Here is a 19,372-nt window from a genome sequence, read left to right as displayed (position 1 = left end):
TCTGTCCGACGCGTAGAAAAGAGCACAGCTTCCAGCTTTCCCACGCAAGGACTTCACGCCAACAGTGAATTCGAAGGTAAAGAATCGTAACATTGCTTCATCGTGTGCGCGAATCTTCGTTCTTAGTTGCATCATCTGTAATTGTTGTGAAGGAATGCTCTTTTCGTACACATTGAGAGTACTTCAACAAAACGATGTGAAAGCATGCATTTCTCGTGAATATTCACTGAGCAGTGGGTTGCATTTCTTAATGAGTATTGCTAAAATGGGTATCCTTTTCACAATATAGTGAATATAACTTTTATATTCCTCTTACTGTCATAAACTACGCCTGGTTTTGGTCTTTGTGTCGTGTTTTTTGCATGTTGATCCGTGCAACCGTACTCCGATGTCAAGCGTGTTAAATAACAACTTATTCCGACAATGGAAATGGTATCTGTATGATGTGACGCAAGAATTGAAGCATAGGTAGTCAAAAACAAAAAAAATGCAAGTTTATTTCATTGCAGATGTAGAAACCCACCTCTGAAGGTGGTTTCACGCGTATCACTGTGGTGTTTTTGTTGGCAAAGCTATCTATGCCTTGTGTCGTGCGTCCGCGATGTACGTAGTAGTCGTATAGTAGTAGTAGTGTGTCGTTGTAGTTCGTAGCCACCTCCACAGCCGGACTAGATGAATGGCACGCACTCATTTGAATTAAGATGGAAACCCGAGCACGCTAATCATAAATAAAAAATAGTTGTTTTTGATGAAATACCCTACGGAGTCGAGTATGGGTGACTTAATCTACGATAAAGTTTGCCTCGAATTCGATGCTTATTAAAGAAAAACTAGTAACAGAAGCACGTACTTTGAGCACAATATATGACCAGAAAAAGTTGCCACGTTAAACTCGCTGGGCGTAACCACCTTGGCTTTAGCAAGATTTAGCGAAGGTTGGACCGCACTGCCATGAACTAAACAGGAAGCGCAGGCCGTAAAAGAGTGCACGCGTGCCGCTCCTCTAGTCCAACCATGCCACTTTTTGTTAAGGCTTTGGAATGTCCGCTGAATGGCGGCACTTTTACAAGATGAATATATTATGAAAAGGTGCGAGATGGTAGTTCTTGGAGTGTTCACTAGATACACGGACGAATGTACAGACGCACGGATGGACAGACGCTCAGACAGACAGATGCACGGACGGATGCATGGAAGGATGGACGAATGGTTGGAGGAACGGACTCACGAACGAACGCACGGACGGACGGAAGCAAGAACGAACGGACGGACGAATGCTTCACCCCATTCATTATCATGCAGTCCGTCAATATGCTGTGAGCTTTTTTCTTTTTCTTTGAACGACTTCGTGCGTATACCACAGTTAAATAATTATAGAGAGAGAGAGAGAGATTAATGAAAGAGGAAGAGACAAAAAGGACGCTATTTTCTGCCTCCCGTCGCGGGGGCACGGCTCAGCGCCTTTAGGGATCGGGGAAGGGGAAGTAAAGATGATAGGAAGAAGAGAGGAGGGAAAGAAAAAGTGAATGGCATGGCAAGAGAACGTCTTGTCAGTACAGTCAGTAGTGCGAGTGAAAAGAGTCCGTCTATAAGGCGGCGAGGTCCGCGCAAGCACAGAACTCGAGGAAGGCTCGAAGGGCTTTCGTCTTCGAGCGCGCGGGAAAAAGTATGTCTTCCATTGTTTCGGCAGGTAGTCCAAGCAGACGATAGCGGCTTACCAGTGCGCAACGCTCAGTGGCCAGGTCAGGGCAGGAGCAAACAATATGCTGCAGCGTTTCGTCATCACCGCACCTTCGGCACGCTGGCGATGAAGAGCGACCCGCGGAATACATGCGTGCCGCAGGCCAGACGCTGCCAGTACGCAGGCGAAGCAACAACCGCCGCTCGCATCTGTCCAGGCCGGTCTCCGGAAGGGATGGTGGAGGTTTGCCGCTTGCCACCCGTGTGTCAGGGTGGGCCGTTGGTAAGAGCTTCCGCAGTCGCTGCCGTGAGTAATCCGACTGGGTTACCGCCTTAGTGACTGGCGTGTCGCAGTGGTGTGCTGCCTTAGCGGCGGCGTCAGCCTCCTCGTTGCCAGCTATTCCAACGTGCGAGGGAAGCCAGTGGAGGGACAGGCGCACACCACTCTCTTTGATGGCGGTCAGTTTTGCGTGCAGCAACGCCACAGTTATGCCTGCTTGGTCTGGTTGGAGCAGCGCTTGTAGGGCTGGTCGGGAGTCGCACAGAATCGCCACAGGCAACTGGGGTAACGTGGCAGCAAGGTGGTCGGCTGCCAAGTGAAGGCCGGCCAATTCAGCTGCAGTGGAGCTGGCGTGAAAGGGAAGTCGGCAGCGGATGGTTGTCCCAGTCGATGGTATGACGCAGGCAGCCGCGGCCGAATGGGGGCTGTCCCGAACGGACCCGTCCGTGAATACCAGGAGCTGCCCCTTAAGTCTTTCATGAAGTTTCGCCACGGCTGCCTGATGGAGCTCGCATGCCGGTGTGCGCCTTTTTCTGAGGTTGTCCAGAGTTAATTGTACGTCCAGAGGCTGCTGATGTGGTGGAGGGGGTTGGATTGGACTGGGGGGATCGGGGACCAGCTCTTCATAGAGAGCGCAGATCTGTGCCATCCGTGACGCTGGTCGGCTCCGCAGTCTCCGAAGGAGGGCAGCGCCCCCGAGGGCCCTGTGAAGGCGATCCACGTGATGCAGCGCCTGTCGTAGCATCAAGAGTGACAGAGGCCAGGTCTGGGCCTCCGCCAGGGTTGCAGCTATGGGTGACTGACGGGGAAGTCCCATGAAGCGCCGAATTGCCATGCGATGTTGCCGCTCCAGTTGCTCCTTGCGGTGTGGCGCTAGCTGCACCAAGGGCAGAGCATAAGTTTGCGCTGTCGTTGCAGCCCCTTCGTAGAGTCTTAGAGCCAGCCGTGAGGTGCACCCTTGGCCCCTGCTGAGCAGTTTGCTTACGGCAGTCTCGACCCTGGTGGCCTTGAGGACGGCGAGCTTAACGGCTGGTATCCAGGTAAGGCGGTGGTCGATCCTTAGCCCCAGGTACGTCACTGCATCGCTCCACGGGATAGGTCGGTCACCTAGCACAAGCCTTCGGACGGCCCTCCGCGCAGTGGCTCTGGGGTGAACCAGCAGTGCCTCCGTCTTCGTGGGCGAAACGTTCAGTCCGATTGCCTTGAAGAAAGAGACGACGGCATCCAAGGAGCGCTGCAGGGAACGCCTTATGGCCGTGAAGTTTTGCCTAGGCCCCTTAACCCACAGTGCCACATCGTCTGCGTACAAGGAGCACTGCGTGGGGTAACGCTTGTCTGCGGGCATCGCGGTCGGCAGCCCCGCTAGCACCAGGTTGAACAGAAAGGGGCTCAGGACGGAACCTTGTGGAACGCCTGCTGTCACTGGCCGTGGATCGCTGAGCGCGCGTCGTACTCTAACCCGGAGGGTGCGTTTTGCCAGAAAGGCACTGATAAAGGTACGTAGGCAGCTCACGATGCCGAGTGTGTCCAAAGCACTCTCTATCGCTATGTGAGGCAAGCTGTCAAAAGCGCTCTGTACATCCAGCAGGACGAGGAGGGCCACTTCGCCGTTGCGCTTGGCCTCCTCCAAGGTAGAGACGACGTCCGCGATCGAGTCTGCTGTGCATCGGTGGCGTCGGAAGCCCGTCTGCTGTTCTGGTAGGAAATCCTTTGCCCCCGCAATCCAATTTAGGCGTGCCAGTGCTATGGCTTCCATGAGCTTGCAGGCAGCAGAGGTGAGAGAAACGGGTCTGTAGGACGTAATGGCGGCACAGGGGCGGCGAGGTTTCCGGATCGGCACCACAACAGCGGTCAGCCAGGCTTCAGGTAGGTTGCCGCTCTGCCATATTTCATTAAAAGTCCTCAACAGGTGTCGTCGTGAGGCCATATCCAGGTTGCGCAGCATCTGGTATGTGATGCCGTCGGCACCAGGGGAACTGCGGCGCTTGGTTCTGGCTAGAGCAACGTTCAGTTCGTGTTCGAAAATAGGGTCCTGACACAGAGATGCGATCTGGCTGGCCGTCCAGGCAGGGTGATGACCTTGCGGTGGCTTGGGAGCAGGCGTGGCGATGAGGGCTGAAGGATTGGCTGGTGGGAGTTCTGTGAAGCGATCGGCCAGTCGCTCTGCCAGTTCTTTTTCACTAATGCCCAAGTAGATGGCCACCGCAATGACGGGTTGCCGCACCATTGGTCCAGTGACGAGGGATCGTAGAAGTCGCCATGCTTTTGCGCCACCTCTTGCCTGACTCAGGGAGAGGCAGATGCCTTGCCAGCTTTGCCGCCTGCGACGGTTGGCATGTCGCCGACATACCGCATCCACACGATTGAAGAGTGTACGTTGAGCTGGGTCATGGGATTTTAGGTACCTTCTCTCAGCCCTGCGCCTCGCAGCCCGTAAGTTCAAGTGATGGAGGTCTGGCACAGGGTGGTGCTCTGGCACCCTGGTCTGGATAGTTGCCGCCTGCGCTGCCACTGCTACCAGATTCAGGAAATCCTGATCCTCTGGGACGTCTCGAAGCTGCCTTCGAAAAGCCCGCCAATCGATCGTACTACACAGCCTCCTCCTTGGGATCTTTCCGCCCACAGGTGAGATGACGATCGGCAGGTGGTCTGAACCCCAGGAGTCAGGCTCCACTGCCCAATCGTACCGGTCCCCTTCACTGGCCAAGGTGACGTCAATGGCGGAGCATGACGGTCGTGCTGTTCTGCGGACGAAAGTGAAGGATCCGGTGTTCAAAACTTGTAGGCCCAGTTGATGGATAACGTCCACCAGATCCCTTCCTCGAGAGGAGCAGGTGCTACTCCCCCACATGGTGTGATGAGCATTCATGTCCCCACATATGAGGTAGTCTCTTCCGAATTTAGCCGTGAGCTGTAACAGCATGGAGGCGTCCCACCGCTGTCCAGGTCGCACATACACAGAGGCCACTGTCGTGTCCACACCGCGAAGCCGCACCGTCACGGCACAACACTCAAGAGCCCCTCCAGTGACATCAGCCACGTTTATGTGCACATGTGGTAGTTCTCGTCGCACGTACACTGCACAACGTGGTCGACCCTGGGGATGTGCACTCGCTATGCACGGCGCGTCCTGGCACGTGTCTAGAGTACACGACGTGATACTTTGGTAACCGATGTATCCGGGAAGTCGCAAGTCGGTCGCTGCTACGTACACTTCCTGCAAAGCAAGCACATCATACTCGCTCTGCAGGAGATGTGAGGAGAGGTCTGCATGCCGCCGCCGCAACGAGTGAGCGTTCCATTGAAGCACACACGGGCGGCGGCGGCGGTGGTTCTCTGCAGCATGCGGATGAGTGTCAGCCATGGTGGCTGCTATGAGGGTGCGCGCCACCTGCCTGAAGGCAGATGGAGCGCAGCTGGTTTTCAGGAGGCAGCAGGTCCGCAACTGCTCTTAACAGGAGCCTCAGGTTTGCATTTTCCTGGTCCACACGGGGCTGGGAAGGTACCTTCGCGGGTGGACGAGTCGTGGTAGAGTCTGGGTGCTTGAGACCAGCCGAAGGGCCCCGTTGTTGTACGCCTGTCTGGCCTGGATGGGTCGAGCTGACCGTCATCTTGGATGGTGATCCCACTGCGGCAGCATAGCTCTTGCCCGTGGTCTGCTTCAGCTGAGGACTATCAGTTACACTAGGGCTTGCCCGCAAGACTGCTTGAGCCTCGCGGTGAGGCAGGTAGGTGGGAGCTGATGCCTTGATGGTGGCCAGGCGCCGCTCTCTTTGCCAGAGCTGACAGTCTGTGGAATCAGCTGAATGTGGCCTGCCGCAGTGCAGGCATCTTAATTTGTTGGTGCAGTTGGCGTCTTTCCCATGGTGGCCACCACATCGCAGGCACCGCTCTGGTCCTCGGCAAGTGACGGCGATATGCCCATAGCGTCCGCATCGCCGGCACTGAAGCGGGCGAGGTCGGGATGGCCTCACTTCGAACACCATGCGAAAAAGGCGGACCCGGGTGGGAGGCACGGGAGAGGCGAACCGCAAGACTAGTGATGTCCCTTGTCGCCTGGCTGCAATCACCGGCACATCGGACGACACGGCGGCCAGGAGGGCTTCGTCGGTATAGTCGCCATCGACGCCTTGCACCACGCCACTGCTTTGTGAACGGTCAGCAGGGAGGCGGGCAGTCACGGGTATTCCTGCGAGCTCCGATGTTGCTAGTAGGCGATTCATCCATTCTGGTGTAGATGCGTCTGCTGCCACGATGTTCTTTTTCGTGTTTACTCGCACCTCCTTGACTCCGGGCAGCGCAGAGAGAGCTTGCGCAATGGCAAGACGAGAGGTGCGGTGAAAGGAGGCGCTGGCGTTTGCTGGTCGAAAAAGAATAGTGCCCGAGTCTAGCGACGATGAAGCAGAAGCCGGCATGGTGTGTTCAGTGGCGCGTACCCCTGCAGGAGCGGTCTGAGTCGCAGTGGGCGCATTAGAAGTCCCTGGAGCAACGTGGGCAAGCATAGCCGTCGATTCAGTGGCGGGACGAGGACCAGTGTGGGCAGCGGGTCCTTGAGATGTCGAGGCTCGCTGTCGGCGCTTCTTAGACTTGGAGAGGACGGTCTGAAACTCAGACTGACTGATTTCGTCAGTTGCGTGTGTGACGGCGTCTTCGTGGGCAACCGCATCATTTGACGTTGGGGTAAGACACGCAACTGTGGCACGTTCAGGCGCTACTGCGTGCATCTTCCGCGAGCCACCCTCGTCGTCGCTGCCCGACTCGCTAGGACGCGAGCGCTTACGCGTTGACGTAGTATCCATGTCTGCAATATCAGGTTCCTCGTCTAACGGCAGTGGTACGTTCTGCGGAACGGTGACGTTCACGCACAGAATTGACCCGGCATCTTCGAGTTGGGCTGTATGATGCGCCGCTACAGCGGTCGAAGATGCTGTGGTGCTAGTGGTAGGGCTGGAGGCCGCCGAGGACGTCAGGCCCCTTGCAGTTGTCTCGACGTCGGCAGCAAGCACCGGTAGGCGAAGTGATGTCGGTTTCTCGCTGACGACTCTGCACAGTTTCTGTGCCTGTTCATGATGCAACCGCACCGCTTTGGCACTGGAGATGAGGTTCCACAGCACGCGGGTGCACGCGACGCTCGCTGAGCGTCTGTGTGACGATGTGGGAACCAGGGAACGCGACGGGCGTTCCAATGGCGTAGCCGAGAATGGAGGGGACTGCTCTGCCATGGTAGTCGGGATGACAGCTGCCCCAGCGACGCGCAGGAGCAGAGGACGCTGTCACAGGGCTCAGGTCACCGAAAGCGGTGGCAGGGATCCAAGGGCATAATCTGTAAAGATTACTCTCCTTGACAAGACTCGAACGGGTATAATAATTATAAAGGAACAACTATTCGCAAATTATATATACGTGTAGTGTGTTTCATGTGTAGTGCAATTATAAGAGTTGCCTATTTTTTTGCACGCTTACGAGGTTTGTGTTTGGTGTCGCATGGCTTATTTTTATGAGAGCAAAACTACGTGCAGAATGCCACCTGAGCCCGAGAAACCTGTTTGAAGACATGATATAGTATTTCGCAACCATCACAGACTCTTACAACACCCCTAGAAGCGAGGGCGACGCTCCGTAATACCAGAACGCAGCCCCTGCGCTGACATACGGGGTGACGTCACGCAACCATCGGGAAGGTTTTAGGAATCTGGGGGGTGTTGCTTGAACCCAGCTTGGAAGAATAGACACGTTAATGCTAGCTTTCAACCTCTAACCGAGACAACGAATTGTTCTTATCTACCATTGGCCTGTACGTGCTCGCATCCGGTAGTGCAAGAACTGCTTCTTATCACTTCGACCTCCTATGCGTACTGAGTTATTTTAAATTTTGTATCTCTCATGACATAGTTGATGTCATACTCAGCGAATAATACTCTTTCTGTTGTTGCTACACATGTATAGAGAATGGGGCTCGCATCTAACGGCATTCGGCCATTGATTGTATCTCGAACTCATGGATGCCTGACTTGTGTAGCCTAAACAATGGAGGCTTGACAAAAAAGCATGTGGACCTATGAGTTAACGAAGAACACGATCGCTTTATTATCTGTTATCTACTAACAACTAACCCTCTGTATTTCAGTTGTTTCGTTCATATCTACGTAGACGTTCAGACATGGAAATGCACGAAAAAGTATTGGAAGTGAGAGGGACCATGGGAGAGGCCAGCGCTGCTGTCGCTGTTACGTGGTAGGCGACATTATGTAACTTACCTATGCTGTCGTTGGTGCGCGGCGCCCCTATTGTCAACCCCGATGCAGTTCATTTTCGAGCGTACATGTTTATTTATACGCTTGATGCCGCAGTGGCAGACGCATTCGAGCCGCCCTTAATGTGAAGGAGCCCTTCCAAAACGTCGCAGAAGCGATATACTTGAGTGATGAAACTGAAATAGGCGAAACAAGTCAGCGTTCATCCTCAGATGTGTAGCCCACTCGGCAACCACATTTTTTTTTTGTGAGCGTCCGCTTATACGCAAAAAAGTTTGTGTCCGGAATGGCAGTTAAAATGTTCGATAGATGTGATGGCGTGCTTCGTATATCTGCACGCTTAAAATTAATTACCTTTATTTCCACGAGGCTGGAAATAACGATTACCGAAACGTGGGATTGCATGAAATGTTCTGTTCGGCCCTTGTATGAATGATGGCACACATGATGTGGCCTCCCTATTACTCACCCTGGTGTGAGTATCCACGCATACCCGCAAAACCGAGAAGCAGCGGGATGCATGTTCGATAGTGCCGAGAATGGGGAAGCAACCCAGCATTGATTTTCCCGTGTGTGACAAGCACTTTCATGAAAAAGATTTCGCGGGACTATGCGGCGTGGGACTTTCCGGGAATGTACTCATAGAAATCAGCTAAGTGTATTCCACGACCTCCTCTCTAAACTAATAGAGGAGGTCGTGGTTTATTCACGCCAGGCCAGAAGGCTTTTTTCAGCTGTCTTTAGCTAAAGGAAACCGAGAATGATTTTTTCCTAGTGCTGTTATTTTGCGTCGCATATTCGAACGGCTCTCCTTCTGGTAGCAGCCGTGATGTGCTGAGCAGCTGACAGGCGAATTGGTTGATGCGAGAGACCAGGAAAGTAACTGATGGTAAGGTACGGTAATTGTAATTAATATTCGAGCAAGCTATGCGTGCAGACATTGCAACATTCTCGCATCACATCGCATCAGTCAGTACACCCCACACAGAGAAGCACGTACGAGCAGTGAAAGCGACGAATTCGGGGGACAAAAACATGTGCGGGCAAAGTTCCACCTACTGAAATACGTATGTGTTATAAATAATCGTCCAGAAAGATTCCGGTGAAAGTATCAGGCCACACAAACCACGGCTGTTGTGAACAGCAATGTAATGAAGGCAAAAAAGGTCATTATGCTCTTATGAAAGGTATGCTTATTATGGAAGAAACTATTGTGTGGCTTCTTCTGCGAAAAACAAACGGTGTGAATCGGCGCTGTTTCTTTGCCACCGTTCGAGATGATAGAATGTACGAGAAGCGCTTTGTATAGAATATTTCGAGCATTCGCGTTCTGAAATCACGGTGCTCCGCAAAGCGTTCACGATTGTCAAGAAAGCCGTACTTGTGCGACGAGAGCACGATGGAAATTTTGGCGAGACGCTGTATCTCGCCCACGGCGTCGACGATTCGCTTGCGTGACGTGGAGCTCACGCCAGCGTAAGGCTCGTCGAGGAGGAGCAAAGGCGGCACGCCGATCATGGAGACGCACAGCGAGAGCTTGCGACGGTGTCCGGCACTGCGATACGAAGGAATCAAAGCGCACATTGAAAGAATCGCAGTTCTACTCAGCGGGATCATACACTATAGTGTGTTTAAAGCGGTTTCTGTAGACGTAATACAAATGCTTCGGTCATGCTCGCTTGACCTGCCCACTGTTACATTGAAGAAAAGTGTGGCAGTTTTTTAAATTTTTTTACGTTAGTCCTAGGAGCAAGTGTGCTTTAGTTCCGGGAGGGAGTATGGTCACCCCAAACTATCGTGCATGGGTGGCAGTTTTTTATGTGTATCTTCGCCAACCGACTGAATCAAGTTCCAAAAAAAAAAAAAGGTGAGGGCAATTGCGTGTCCACAAACACGCAGCCACAAAACGATTTTCTGCAACTTTGTTTCAATATATGGCCCTGACAGACAGAGAAGTGCACACGGCGCACGGTAGTTAAAGAATTGAGCGACTGTATACATGCCCTCTCAATCAACCAGTATTGTAAATTTCGGCAAGGCGTTGCGCAACGGCAGTCGTAAGATACGATTTAACTACTGTTCACTACCCTGCGCAGCATAGAGGTCCCAGAACTCTTGCAAAAAGAAGTCAAATGTGGGCGTTTACTTCCGCCAAGAGCTGAAGCTGCTATAACGCGCTCTTGCCGCTGTGAGTGTATACAAATACACACAGAACTTCACTGATGATTTGATGTGATCAATCTGCTACACTTCACTCCCGGACACATTTAAGCTGTATATCTACACCCAGAACAGCGCAATGGAAGGAGACGGACTACTAGGTATTTCAATTTTTGTCGCTTGTCAGCATTTGTGTTATTGTTAGGTTGACGCTGTATTGATTCTGATATGTGCTGCGCCTGAGTTTGTGCAAGATTATTGAAATATAGTAATGTTAATCTGAATTGTTTTGTTTTTAAAGGGTCCCTAAACAGCCTTCAAGGATATAACAAACGAACGCGTTATTCTTTTTTCGTTGCCAGTCTTTGCGACACTACTCTTGACAGCAGCAGTTTACTCATGGGACGTCGGGACGAAATAATCTAGCGATTGGTCGACATACGAGAGACATCTGCTGTGATTCGTCTTGTAACCTACTTTGCCATGTAGTCGCACGCCTTTCTCCATTGTTTCGCGTGACTATCATGCGCAATGAACGGATTTCACTTCGTTTCCTACATTTGCGACTGCGCAAACGAAGACAACAGCGTGTAATCGAAAAGCGCGAGATCCTGCAGGCTGAACGCTTAATTTTGACACTCCACGTGTTTAATGAAGAAGACCGACATGGGTTCAAAGGGTTACCTCATTGTGCTGACTAGCTGACCGGCGATCTCGCCCAGGCAAAAGACGTCCAGCAGCGTGTCCAGGTACTGCTGCGTGATCGCAATGCCCCTCAGCCGCGCGAAAAGCACCAGAGTCTCTGTGCCAGTGAGAATGTCCAGCAGGCCGTCTTTCTGGGGGCAGTAGCCGATGTACCGCTGAAACTGTACGCGAGATGCAGATGAAAGATTACCTAACTTGTAGAGTTTTCTGTCTAAGAGTACTCTATTTGAAGAGTCTTCTAGAGTATGGAGTCTTCGATCGAGGCAACGCACTACAGCTCTGTAATGTGAGATTTTTAATACATGCAATATAAACAAAGAAACGTTTAGTACACAAACGTATTTTCACCTCTCTAGTGTCGTTGACGAGCGAGCAGGACCCAATGTAGGCGTCGCCGGCGTGCGGCAGTATGTCACCGGTGAGGATCCGAAATGTGGTGGTCTTGCCCACGCCGTTGACACCAAGCAGACCAAAACATTCTCCCGTGGCCACCGTGAAACTGAGACCCTGCGTACAACGACATAATTTAAAGCATCTAACAATATAGGTTTTCTGAACAAACAATATAGGCTTATTCCTTGTCCAGATTGGTTGTATTCACGCATGTCCGCTTACGTGTGAAATGCTAGACGCACTTACAAAGGTACCTTACACTTAAACGTTTCCTTTGAAAAATATTTAGATCGTCCTGATTCGGGAAATATGACACTTGGTTACCATCAGCTCAGGGAAAAAAGTCCTTTGTACCACAAAGACGATAAAATGACCGTGATAGCAACAGTAACAGTGTTATGCAATGTAATGCTGAATATTATCTTTAAGGCGCGAAGCACAGGAGGGTCTCGGCGTGCATCGTCTGCTGTTGTGAGGCTCCATTTGTTTGGCGCAAGAGTGGGCGTGGTGTGGTGCGAGAGAGAGAGTGGTCGGCGCGCGTTGACTGCGGAAACGCTCTTTCTGCAAAGAACGTTGCACCATTAGCAACTCTGGCTGAACTACCAGCTCTCAAGGAACCAGAACGCTGCCTCGCCAGCGAAATAACGCTGACGCAGGCAATGTATGCTGGTGAGTTTCTTGATTAAAAAATTGGCCGCGTACCTGCGTGATTTGCTGCAAATGTCATCAAAAGATAATAGTGTTCTGTCTGGAGGCGCTGCGTGAGATGTGGATGCCATCTGGCAGTAATGCTGAGAAACAAGAGCTTGTGCAGAACCCGCAGCAACTGGCAGGTGGAAGCACCATGTCGTCGGCACAGCGCTTTTTAGGGGCGAAACTTCTTATAGCGACACCCGTTCGTCCCTCGTAGCCGTTGTAGTGTGTAACAACTATAACATTTTGGCCTCCAAGGTGGCGCCGGTGAGAGATATCTTCTGTGCGTTGTTCAACAATAAAAGATAGTGCTCAATGTACATGACGATGGCTGCTAAGGGGGAATGAGAGACAGGAGCATTCGGCTTTTTAGTTAACGCGCACGCTGCGATCCCCATTAGCAGCCATTAGCACGTTCATTGAGCACTATCTGACAGAAAAAGGTTGCTACGTTATACTCGCTGGGCGTAACCTCCTTAGTTTTAAAAAGGTTTAGCGAGCGTTGGGCCGCAGTGCCATGAATACAGTGAACTAGTATATAGCATGAACTCGAGATGGTTAAAGGTGGGAAGTAGACCCGAAGCGCAAGCCGTAACAAAGTGTGTGTGTGTGTGCCACCTCTCGTATAGTCCTTGGAATGTCCTTTAGATGGCGGTGCTTCTATATGGGCAGTATATGATAAAAAGATGCGAGATGGTGGTACTTGTAGTGTTGAATAGATAGACGAACGGACACACAGACAGATGCATGGATGGACGCATGAACGGACGCAGGGGCGGATGCATGAACGAATGCAGGGACGGACGCACGAACAGACACACGCATGGATGGGCGGATCGACGCATGGACGGTCACACAGACGGGCGCATGGACGGACGGAAGCAATAACGAATAGATAGATGAATGCTTCGCCCCACTCTCCATCATTCACACCGTGGATATGCTGCCATTTTTTTTAGCATAGCGTTGCACTTTCAGTAATGCGTAAACACACCCGCTGTTTCGTGCATAGCATGGCATTTTCAACGCAGCGTAAGAAACGCTAGGTTCTTTATAGCTACGTATCTACGTATTTTTAGTAAAGTAACACGCCACCTAATACTCACGGATTAATGTTGCACTTCAGACATGCATATTATTTTCTTTTTTTATCGACAATGTTCACAAGTATGAACGCAACCACCAGATCAAGATGGCTGGGCATCGAGGCATTGCCTAAACTTTCGCCGGGTGGCTGAATCGTACGTATGACAGACAGACAGACAGACAGACAGACAGACAGACAGACAGACAGACAGACAGACAGACAGACAGACAGACAGACAGACAGACAGACAGACAGACAGACAGACAGACCAATATTTCTGCGTTCAAGTATGCCAAGAAAGACTGCTGTCTTCAAAAAAAGTCAGTTTCGGCACAAGGCCGAAGCAATGAATGCGATACGAACACATCCGGCTGTTGCACGAAGTAAGGCTAGAAAGATTTTGGAATCATGCGAAATAAAGTAAACACGGTCAATTGTGCTTGACTGAACAGTAATGCAGTAATCAATATCTTAACAGGTGGTGTTTTGAATAGTTGACTGCGTGACGTCCGACAGGAGGCGAAGTCAAAGACAATCGAGAAACGCGACAACCCTCCTGCCCACAAGACCTGAAAGTTCCCGAATAGTTCTGGACTTAATGCGAGCAATTTTTCCCGTTGCTTCAGAGCCAGAGACGTTTTGTAATGCCCCTTTCATCAAACTGTTATGTGCTTCAGTGAACCCACCCCTCCATTGATCAAGCCATCGAACACATCAATGTTTAGGGAAATCATATGTGGCTTGCAGTTACAAACTGCATTCTTTGTTCTAGAATGTTTCTTTCAAGTCCATACTTGCCATGGTAGTCTAGTGGCTAAGGCACTCGGCTGCTGACCCGAAGGTCACGGGATCGGATCCCGGCCACTGCGGCCGCATTTTCTGTGGAGGTGAAAAGGATTGAGGCCCGTGTGCTTAGATTTAGGTACACGTCAATGAACCCCAGGTGGTGAAAATTTCTGGAGCCCTCCTCAACGGCGTCTCCAATAATCATGTGGTGGTTATGGGACATTAAATCTCCACAATTACTATTATCTTTCAAGTCCATTAACAGTAAGCCAGTGGTAATTGGTGTATACACGTAGCTGGCCGTTAGTGAGAATGGACAGCATGAGCGGCGTGGCTTAGTAGGTTAATGCAGCGCGCTTAGAAGCGAGGAGTCGCTGGTTGGAATCCCTGGTGGATACTTTGAAACTTTACTCCAATATATATATATATATATATATATATATATATATATATATATATGACGCTATGATGAATGAGCGGCGTGGCGTGGCTCATACGCCATGTTTATTCCATTCTCCACTTCGTCCTCCTCTGCCTCTACTACTAACTCCTAACCATCGCTACCTTCTTACGTTACAGGATTCCCCCTCCCCCCGAAAGAAGTCACGTCAGACGAACATAAATGAAAACTGAACATGCACGGCTTAGAACTGAACACTGTCAAAAAGAGAAGATCATTCCAAGTCCGAGGAAGTTTCCGTTAACACACTATATAGCGTCACAGGAGAGGACAGCAATCCGGGGTATCATGTACAGCTCTGGAGGGCGAGGCTGGCTGTTGCGCTCTGGACAACATAAGCATGCTATGAGCGTGAAATCAGATGGAAACACAGCCGGAATTCTTGCGATGAATGAACGTGGTGTGATGGCCTGGAAGCATTGGCTGGATGATTTGCGCAGGTGTCGTGCTATTTGTCTTGATTGGAACCCATGCGGCGCCACCCGTTTGCGTGCTTGTTGACCGAAGCTGGTGCGGTGATTTCTGCGTCCTTGCGGAATACAGGGTGTGGTTTGGTGCCTTTCTCGACGTTTTATGTCGTGTTGCCTGAGTCTTGATCTCGACTGGAGAAAGCTTACTCAACGTTTTTTGGGAAAATATCCGGGATTTAATGCTTTCTTTGTTTCGAGCGAGAAATCTTGAATATGTCGGCAGTTTAGTTGACTCGTTTGTAAATGGCTTTCCATAAAACGCGTTTGTTCTTCCGAAGATGACTCCGTTCGTCGTCGTCCTAGTTGGTGTAGCCCATGGAATCTCTGTTGTTCTTGGACTTGCTGGCATTGATGATGTTGCTGCGAAAAGACCTGAGGTGGCAGCCCTTTTTCACCATGACACTGAATTTATGGGCAATTGAATGTGGGGTCGAGTGGGCAGGTAGTAGTCTCTAGGCTGTTGTGCTGCATTTCGGGTAATGAAGGTAATGCTTCAGAGTTGATAGATACATCATCAGGGGCTTCTTCTTCGCTGTTCGCTGTGAGTGGTTCTTGCGCCTGAATCTGGATGGTAGGTTCAGGGCTTGGCTGAGTATTCTCCGAGCTCCGCAGCTCTATCCCGACCATTGTGAGCGTGCTAGATTTGAGGTGGGCGTTGTGAGTGACGAAAAAGCCAAGTGGCGGAAAACCAGAAGGTAGCCCAATTGTGCTAGATGGAAAATAAGCTGATCCAATGTGTGGAGACTGATTTTCACTCTTTGAGTCGTCATGGCGTTGTTCGGCATTTTCCTCATGTGTCAGCTGGTCTACCATGAACAAGGCGTCCTTATGACACGAATAGTGACCATTAGGAGCTTTTGAAGAGCTGCGTCGTAGAAAACCAGGTGGTGGACGATGTATGCGAGACGAAGCATGAAAGGCATCAGTAGGGTGAGCGACGTCTCGTGTCGTATTTTGAAGCGATGACTTCGGAAATGCTGACTTTCGCGCAGAAGGGATGCGCGCTTGACGGTTAGGTTTTTCCCAATATACGCATGGCCTTCTGTAAGTAAACTCATGTGCCACTTCGTCTTGAGGCAGTTGTCGACTCGCGTTGGGCTTTCGAATGCTTGAGGACTGCTTCGGGAATTGACGATAGTGTGCGGTTTTCTCCAGATGGTCAACAATAAGTAGGTCTTGTTTATAGTCGTTAAAACGAGTGAACATCTCTTCTTTGATCTTTTGCCATGACTCGTCATTTTCAAAGACGTGGGTGAGGTAAAACTTAAATGCCTCACCGGAGATGTAGTCAGTGAAGTTGATGATCATCTCCCGTTCCAACCAAGATGCAGCGGTAGCGTGGAGTTCGAACAGGTTGAACCAGTCCTGTACGGGTCCGTCATCCGCTGATCCAGTGTACTTGGGGATGTCGAGGTCGGCCGATGGTTCTGTCATGATGCTGGTCGTTGTCCTTCTAGGCGATGATTCGGTAGTCAATGTATGGTCAGGGCGTCTTCTGGGGAACTGCTTCGATGATGAGCGACTGATGAAGGGGCAGGCAGGTCTCCATCCTGTCGACTTGTGTGATGCTATGATGATTGGGTGACGTGGCGTGGCTCATACGCCATGTTTATTCCATTCTCCACTTCGTCCTTCTCTGCCTCTACAACTAACTCCTAACCATCGCTACCTTCTTACGTTACATATATATATATATATATATATATATATATATATATATGTTAGGGTGCACGTTAAAGAACCCCAGGTGGTCGCGATTTCCAGAGCCCTCCACTACGATGTTTCCCATAATCATATGGTGGTTTTGGGACGTTAAACCCCACATATCCATCAAATAATTATATATTGTTACAGGGATTGCAAACACACGGAAGAGAGAAACGAGTGTATTTGCAATATTTACAGGTAGGTGTTACACCCCAGAGCTGCTAGCATCTCTCGCCGAATCCGCTTCTTTTTCATCAATTCACCTACGACGGCGGAGCCATGCCTACTGCCTTGTAACATCACCCCCGGCGGACGAAGCGCCGTCACGGCGCCGCTAAATCAATCAGGACTGGCAGTGTAGTAGCGCTTTAGTCGCAACACATGAAAAAAATCAATAGGTAATGTTGCAGAAGATGACTGTGGCTCAACGGAAGTGATGAGGTAGTCGACGTCGGTGACCTTGCGGAGAACTTTGTAGCGCCCGGTTTATCGTGAAAGGAGCTTCTCGCACAAGCTTTCACGTCGATGCGGCGTCCAAAGCAGGACGAGAGAGTCAGCAGGGTAGTCAACGCCGCGCTGCCAGTCATCGTAGCGGACTTTTTGTGAGGCCTGAGAAGCAGTGAACCTAGTGTGCACGATTCGGCGAGCGACACGGGCTCGAGAAGCAACGTCTTGAGCATACACCATTGGTTTGGTAGTATCAGAATTAAGGAGTGTGTCGAATGGCAGCGCAGGGTTGCGGCCGTACAGAAGAAAAAAACGGAGAATAGCCGGCGGTGTCATGCCTTGACGAATTGTATGCAAACGTAACGTAGGGGAGTGTTGCGCCCTAGTCACGGTGATCAGCAGAGATGTACATCGACAACATGTCTGTAAAATTCGGTTGAGACACTCTGTGATACCGTTGGTCTGGGGATGGTAGGCAGTAGTAAGGTGATGTTCGGTAGAGCAGCTACGGAGGGTTTCGGCGATAATTTTGGCAAGGAAGCAGCGGCCGCGATCCGTCAGAAGCTGGCGCGGAGCCCCATGCCGCAGAATGACATTATTCAGTAGAAAGTCTGCGATCTCTGTAGCGCAGCTACTTGGCAAGACACGAGTTATAGCGTATCTGGTCGCACAGTCAGTTGCGACAGCGATCCATTTGTTGCCTGACACAGACGTTGGGAAACGCCCGAGCAAGTCGAGGCTGACGCGGAAGAATGGTTCTGGGAGAATGTCGATAGGTTAAGGCAGGTCAGCCGTACGGAGAGCAGGAGGTTTGCGACGCTGGCAGCGCTCGCAAGCAGCGACATAGCGGCGCACAAGTTTATACAGGCCAGGCCAAAAGAACCGTTGCTGCGTGTGGTGATAGGTGCGTGAAAACCCCAGGTGTTCGGCCGTCGGAGCATCATGCAGATGTTGAAGAATGGTCGCACATAGGTGTCGGAGAATAACTAGCAAAAATTCCGGGCCATCAGACTTCATGTTGCGGCGATACAGAATTTCGTTGCGAAGGCCATATTGACGGAGCGAAGGGTTGGAATGTCCTGAAGATACTCGCTGAATGACTGTCTTGAGGGTTGCGTCCCGGCGCTGCTCTGTGCCGATGTCGCGCATATCAGATATGGCGAGCACACAAGAATCGCTCTCATGGACAGCGAGGCTAGCAGGGTCCACTGGATAGCGCGAGAGACAATAGCAATCTTGGTGCAACCTGCCAAACTTATAAATTGCGTCGAAGGTATACTCCTGGAGACGTAGAGCCCAGCGACCAAGGCGGCCAGTTGGGTCCTTGAGCGATGAAACCAACACAGAGCGTGGTGGTCCGTAATAACTGAAAACTCCCGGCCATACAAGTAGGGGCGAAATTTCACTACAGCCCAGACCAACGCAAGACACTCGCGTTCCGTTATCGAATAGTTCCGCTCAGATGTGGAGAGAAGGCGGCTGGCATACATAATAACACGCGTTTGGGAGCCCCAGCGTTGAGCGAGGACGGCGCTGATGCCGTGAGCACTGGCGTCTGTGCGAACTTCAGTCGTCGCGAACAGGTCGAAGTGAGCTAATACTGCGGGTGAAGTAAGCAGGTCGATCAGCGTGGAAAACACAGTTGCTTAGTCTTGGCCACACGAGAAGGGCGCGTTCTTTTTAAGAAGATCAGTTAGTGGTCGTGCAATTGTAGCGAAATTGCGTATAAAACGTCGGGAGTACGAGCATAACCCCACAAAACAACGAACATCTTTGGTAGTTGAAGGCAGAGGAAAGTTCTTGACAGCGCTAATTTGGTCAGAGTCCGGTTGGATGCCAGCAGCACTTACACGATGACCAAGGACCATGATTTCCCGCTGGCCAAAATTGCGCTTTTTCAAGTTCAGCTGGAGTCCCGCTCGACGAAAAACGTCTAGAATGGTCGACAAACGAGTTTGGTGGCTTTCAAATGTTCGGGAAAAAACAATCACATCATCGATGTAGCAAAGGCAGATGGAGCATTTATAACCACGGAGGAGAGAGTCCATCATGCGTTCAAACGTAGCCGGGACGTTCCACAGCCCAAAAAGCATATTTTTGAACTGATAAAGGCCGTCTGATGTGAGAAAGGCAGTTTTTTCGTGGTCTAAGTCGTCGACAGAAATTTTCCAATAGCCTGAACGCAGATCTATAGGTGAGAAGTATCGCACGCCATAAAGACAGTCAAGGGCGTCGTCGATTCGTGGCAGC

General features: G+C 50.9%; 1 protein-coding gene across 1 annotated transcript in view; it reads right to left on the bottom strand.

The window, feature by feature from the left end:
- Nucleotides 1-19,372, bottom strand: part of LOC142786049 (phospholipid-transporting ATPase ABCA3-like) — a 57,328-nt gene that overhangs the window by 8,567 nt on the left and 29,389 nt on the right. The window contains exons 3-5 of the mRNA XM_075883910.1: nucleotides 11,428-11,586; nucleotides 11,059-11,240; nucleotides 9,596-9,769 (exon numbers count right to left, since the gene is read on the bottom strand). Of these exons, the coding sequence (XP_075740025.1) occupies nucleotides 9,596-9,769; nucleotides 11,059-11,240; nucleotides 11,428-11,586 (515 nt within the window). The remainder of the gene's footprint in view (nucleotides 1-9,595; nucleotides 9,770-11,058; nucleotides 11,241-11,427; nucleotides 11,587-19,372) is intronic.

Source organism: Rhipicephalus microplus, chromosome 2 (assembly GCF_043290135.1).
Source record: "Rhipicephalus microplus isolate Deutch F79 chromosome 2, USDA_Rmic, whole genome shotgun sequence".
Taxonomy (NCBI): Eukaryota; Metazoa; Arthropoda; class Arachnida; order Ixodida; family Ixodidae; genus Rhipicephalus; species Rhipicephalus microplus.
The sequence above is the reverse complement of the archived record's forward strand: the minus strand, read 5'-3'. Positions and strand labels throughout refer to the sequence as shown.